The sequence below is a fragment of the Microtus oregoni genome, unplaced genomic scaffold (assembly GCF_018167655.1).
Source record: "Microtus oregoni isolate MIOR12 unplaced genomic scaffold, Mior012 000001F_ref0000356, whole genome shotgun sequence".
Taxonomy (NCBI): domain Eukaryota; kingdom Metazoa; phylum Chordata; class Mammalia; order Rodentia; family Cricetidae; genus Microtus; species Microtus oregoni.
In genome coordinates, this window is record NW_024543060.1 from 89,241,501 (window position 1) to 89,247,500 (window position 6,000).

The 6,000-nt window shown below is 45.0% G+C and overlaps 1 protein-coding gene across 3 annotated transcripts in view; it reads left to right on the top strand.

Moving 5' to 3' along the window:
* Positions 1–6,000, top strand: part of Ano4 (anoctamin 4) — a 320,973-nt gene that overhangs the window by 188,187 nt on the left and 126,786 nt on the right. For all 3 annotated transcript variants that reach the window (XM_041677181.1, XM_041677189.1, XM_041677199.1), the window contains one exon: positions 4,064–4,200. In XM_041677181.1, coding sequence (XP_041533115.1) covers positions 4,064–4,200 — 137 coding nt within the window. The remainder of the gene's footprint in view (positions 1–4,063; positions 4,201–6,000) is intronic.

Here is a 6,000-nt window from a genome sequence, read left to right on the forward strand (position 1 = left end):
TAAAGCTATGGAGTGTTTGACAGGTGATAAAGATGACTAAATTAAACATTCCATATTTTCTCAAAAAAATGGATTTCTATGGCATACTGACTTCACTGAGCTCCCCACGGGCGCAGGCCTGTGGTGACTTCCAGACAGGGAAGTTAAGGGGCTTTCCCTCCATTCCTCATTAGCTGTTTCCATTAAAGTCAGAGTTAGGAGTCAGTACAGAGCAGGGTTTCTCAGCTTTAATACTACAGTAGTGTTATTCATGGGACATTCTCTCCAAGATCTGGAACCGCACAAGAGCGCCAGCTCCTTTGGCGTATATTCTCTCCTGAGTGAACGACAGGCAGGCGGCACACACCACTGAGCGTGAGTATATTCTCTCCTGAGTGAACGACAGGCAGGCGGCACACACCACTGAGCGTGAATGCATTTCCAGAGAGGGTCAGCTGAGAAGAAAAGACGCACCCTGAATGTGATTGTCACCATCCGCGGTTAGTGACTCCTGAAGAACAAGAAGGGAAAACCGAGCTGCAGTCTCTCATCGCCTCCTGTCTGCCTCTGCAGTGCGGTCAGACACAAACCTCACACCAAGACTGAAGCCATGGCCCTGTGCTCCTCTCCCGTGAACAGTGGTCCAAAACAAGCCTTCCTCCCTCCGAGTTGATTTTTGCCAGATAGTTGATGGTAACAATGAGCAACTAATTAATGGGCTGTACCAACCGGTTCCTCAAAGCAACCTGTCCATTTGGGTAATGCCCACGCTAACTTTTTGTACTGATAAAATGATGACTGCAGTTGGTGGCCTACATTTCTTGTCTCTGTGGGTCACTATCCTAACAGCATGCCTGTTATCCCTTTGAATCCCTCTGGCCACTACATCAGGACCCAGCATCTGAAATTGCCCCAGGCATCTCTCCCACTATCCAGAGGTGATGCTCTTAGCATCTTTTTGGCATCCTAATGCCCTTAGCAATTGCTCCGTTTTAGCTCTGCCTTTCCATGTACTGTTTGTACTTTTTCAGCCAAACTTTTTCCAGCTATTTCTGCTCTTTCACGTAGTTCCCAATTCTCACTGCAAATCTGGCTAAAATCAGCCAGGGACACCCAAACCACTTTAGTAACACTTGGCTGATAAACTTGCCATTCACCTTCAAGCTCAGCCTCTGAGAGAGTCTCGGGGTGTGGACCCAATTCCTGCCAATTCCTCAAGCAGAAGCAATGGTGGTCTTCACCCCAGTTCCCATAGAGTCTTCATAGCTCTTTGAAGACTCATCCTCATGGCTCCTGCTCTTAGCCTTCTAGTCTTTTGGACCCTCACCAGAATCTCCTGCTAAACTCTGCTCACAGGGTTCTTCGCTCTTCTTAGCCTTCTTCAGTTGCTTCTACGATCCTCCTGCAAGCCAGTTCCGCGAAAGCTCGTCCTCAGCGTTAGATGCTGTCCCAGCAACAACCCCACTTCTCAGTGCCCCCTTTCTCATGATTCATTTCTGTGATATCATTCTATGGTTGCAGCCAATACCCAAGACAATCACCTTACCAACAGAAAAGGTTTATTTTCGCTCTCAGTTTCAGAGGCTTCACTATGCGGTTGACTGGCCCTATTGCTTTTGGTCCTGTGTTAAGGCCGTACATCCTAGCAGGTAGTGAGGAAGAGTAAGGCCTCTAGACTCTTGCCTAGACTATTAAAAGGAGAGAAAAGGCTCCCAGTGACTAGAAGACTCTCTGCCAGATCAAGCATGTTAAAATTTCTGTAACTTCCTAACAGTGTTAGCTTTGAGATGACGCCATTAAAATCTGGGCCTTTCTTATCCAAAGAATGCTAAGAAGCCTAAGAGATTTCTGCCCCTGTGGTAATAGGGAGCAAACAGAAGCACAAGCTCATATCAGTAAGTAAGTGTTTGTAATAGGTAGCAGGCCTTTGACTTTGGTAAGATGACATTTTGTCCTACAGCTCAAACCTAATCAATAACTACCTGCAATTTCGTCACTGTCCACTTGAAACTGTGAAGTCCTGGCTTAGCCATAAAAACCATGAGTGGAGTCCTAGGCTCAGTGGTGTTAGAGGGAAGAGAGTCCAATGTCACTAGACTACAGTCCATGCCACCTAACAGTCCCCACCATGTCATTTTATACGTATGTATTGAGGCTGACTCTGTGCCGGGTTCTCTGTACATCTGTCAATACTGGCCAAGTCCCTGCCCCGTGGGACTTGCATTCTGATAAGGAAAAGGACTCATACATACATAAACATGAATAAAGAAGGTAATTACAGATGTATTCGGTGCTGGGAAAGAAGTAAGAAGAGTATGACCGTGGAAGGGGGAGTGTCTCTGCCCAGGGTGGTCAGACAATCTCTCTGAAACACTGCACATATTGTATCTTCAGAAAAACAGATCCTTAGCTCCTCTCTTTGAGCCTGACTCTGTGGAAAGACCAGGAGGTTTTCTTCTTGTAGTCTTCATAGTCTGAATACCGATGGTGACTATATTCATCAGCCCTGGTATGCTGAATTGCCACACCTTTGGTATCTTCAAACGACACATTTGTTATCTGATGCTCTAGAGGTCAGAACCTGAAGTCAAGGTGTTGGTACCTGTGCTCCTGCTGGAGGCTCGATGGAACAGTCTGCTTAGTTGGCATTGCTCTCTTCTAGAGGCCACCTACTTGCTGTGGTCCATGGCTTTGGCCTCTCTTCAAAGCCAGCAGCAAAGCGTTTCCACTCCTCTCTCTGACTTTTGAGTGTCTTGTGATTTCCTGGAGCCTACCATGTAATCCAGAAATGTCCCCCATCTATGACCTTTAATGAAAACACATCTGGAAGCCTTTATGGATGTAAAGTTGCATATCTAGAGGTTCTAGAAACGTGGTCACCCTCGTAGGAAGATAATGGTCAAGTCTATTAAATCAGTAAGTCATGAGTCTTAGCTTCGTTCCTCTTTTCATCCATTTTGCTTTACAAGTAGAAGACAGAAAAGGACAAAGAATTGCATAAAGTGATGTGCTTGGCTTTAGAATCTGGACACCCTAGCTACATAGATTATCTCTCTCTTCAGTGCCTGATTCTGTCCTTTCTTTTTAAACTATGTGCTGTTTGCATTTCTTTGATCTATATCCCTTTTTTCCACAAAGGCAAAGAGCCACATCCCTTTCAGTCCCCAGAATATGCCTGCCACACAGCTGTACTCTGGACACACCATGTGAATGTATCTAAAACATTTATGAATGAAAGGACGGACATTCAAGTCCCATCTACCAGAAATCATTTTTTTGCAGCAGCTTCTGGACAGTGATAGACCCTTGGGCACTTTAAAGGTCTCAAAATAAAAACTAACTATAATGTTGAGCCATATTTTAAGATGTTAAAGAAGAGCCCCCATGCCTGGATGTCCACTCCTTTGGGGTGCTCACCTTCTTTTCATGGTGTGCTGCCAGGTGCATTGGAACTTTTAGTCACCCCTGAGAACCCTGATGTATGCACGGCTCTTTGTATATTGTTCTGTTGTGAGCATAGTCTATAGGGTGATCCTCTGAATGGCTCCTTCCTTTCAGTTCATCATTAGAGGAAGAAGGAAGGCAGGAAACCTAACTGTATGCACCCCTTCTGAATTTATTAGACAGAATATAAAGGAAGAAATAAAGAAATGCCACTAAGTCACGCCAGTGGCACTTTTATGGGTTACCTTGTCAAGCTACACGGCTCTTAAGTAAGAAAATACAGCATTAAAAAGCACAGCTCACCTTCTAACCTAGAGAATGAATTCTTAGTTGTTTAGATGGAAATACCTTTCTCTAAACAGCATTTATAGGCAATCTGAATAAATCACCTTTTGTTATTCGGAAGGCAAGTTATGTTCATGACACGGAGGTGTTTGCCTACTTTGTCTTGACTGATGTCACCTGTTTAGTCAAACAGGCTTTATGTCTGACGTCTTCACTCTTAGGAAGTGATGCACCTGTCACTCAAGGTGCCATAGAAACCGCGGGCATAGGAAGCCGAAGGGAGACCCCTCCTCTCACTCTGTTGACGTCCAGCCCTGCTTCTTAGCCCACTTTAACATCTGTGCTTTGCTCCTAGTGGCCAAGGATGTCAACATTCTTTTTGACGAATTAGAGGCTGTCAACAGCCCTTGCAAAGATGACGATTCTCTCCTTCACCCTGGGAACCTGACCAGTACTTCCGAAGACGCCAGCAGACTAGAAGCAGGGGGAGAGGTAAGGGTTTGCATGACCTTCCTGAAAGAGTAATGCTTCAGGTGGGAGCCTGTCAGGCATTCCAGCAGGCCAGTCTGAGGCGAATCCCACCACGCTGCAGGCTCCTGGGAAGCATGTTTCTCATATGTCTGTGCTGCTCCATGCCTCTCGCACGTCTCAAGGATCTGAGATGGACTGTACTCAAAGCTGAAAGTTGATTGTGTACTTGGGTTCTCACATCTAGTGATGTTTAACGGATACAGAGGAAGATTTTTCCCAACTGCACATCATTCTCTGGTGCAGTCTAAGGGTTCCTAACTAATGGGAAGAACCTTGACAAGTGTGAACGTCCTAGTACAAACCCCTGAGCCTACAGACAAGCAACGGAGAACACTGCAGCTTTTCAGGACATTGTTATCTGAGGCCTCTCTGAGCTTCCACTTGCCTCCTCTGTAAATGGAAGACCTCACTGTGGTCATCAGTAGATCCTCTAGGGGATAAAACATTATTTTGTAGGATATTCACTGTGGCTCAGGCCATATCTCAATGAGGTTTAAGATTTCTTTTAATATGTGCCGTACAGAAGTGACAATACACAGAGGGAAAGTCAGCCACTGCCCCTCCCTTCTCCTTCACTTTCCCAGCCAGTTACCCACTGAAAGGATGACACCTTTGAGCAGGGTAATAGTAACATCTATCAAGCAAGCTTCACAGACCTCTCCCAGAAATATCAGCTTCTCTCTTTACCCCGCTTTTCTTTAAGAAAAAAAAAAAATCAACTGTTGTCATCTCTACACACATTGGATGCTGTATAGCAGCTTCAAAGGACATTGAAAGAACCCCCAAAAAGCAGTGAATTTATTTCCCCTCCAGAGAAGTGGCAATTTCAGAAAGGTCAGGTCTCTGCTGGAAGTAGAACAGGTTACAGCTCAGTCAGAGCCAGGCTTCCTCCAGGCACCCTTGAGGAAAGCCCTGTCTTGTTTCTCATCTTGTTGTTGTGTTGGTTGTAGCATTCAGAATTGAGCCCAGGACCTCGTGGTCCTAAGCAGCACTCTATGACTGAACTGTGTCCCCGGCTTAAAACCCTGTTTCTGAAGGCAGGTGCTGGCTTCCGTCTGGCAAATACTGTTCATAGGTGCCTCTTCTGGCTGACTTGCAGGTGTGTGATAAAGCAAGAGCCAGGCGGTGGTTACGGGCTGAAAATGTCAGTGCTGAAGTGTGGGGCTAAGCCTTCTGTCCCTCCTGCCTGAGGTTGAGGTTCCACCACATGGTACTTGAACATGGATGTGTCGCCAGCGTGGTCTTGGAGGGTTAACGTGTCCTCCGTCTTTCTATTGGTTTTGAAGAGTGATGCATTCTGTAGTTGAGAGAAGACAGGTTCCTCATTTCCACTTGGCTGGGTTTGCAGACACAATTCTGAGATCTATTAGCCTGAGATGCTTGGCTCCAGCTTGAGCAGCCCAGACTCCATGGTCTCCATTAAAGCCCTGCATTAGTACAATTTAAGGCGCCTTTGTGAAATGCCAATCCATGTACCTGCCTCTTAAGTTTATTGATTGCTATAGAATAATGTGCATGACTTCTGTGTATGTTTAATAATAAAATGAACATTAATTGAACTATCATGAAATTTATGAATTAAAAAGACATCTTTCAAGTTATATGCCTTATCAGGGTTTCCTAATTGTTACTGCTTTTTATGCAATGAAAAATTAATATCAGAGTGTGTGCAATAAAAGAATGTATATTATTTAGTCTTAGGTGTTCTGTATACTTGTATTTACGCATACACCCAAAAGATAAGAAGGCAAAATATTTTTC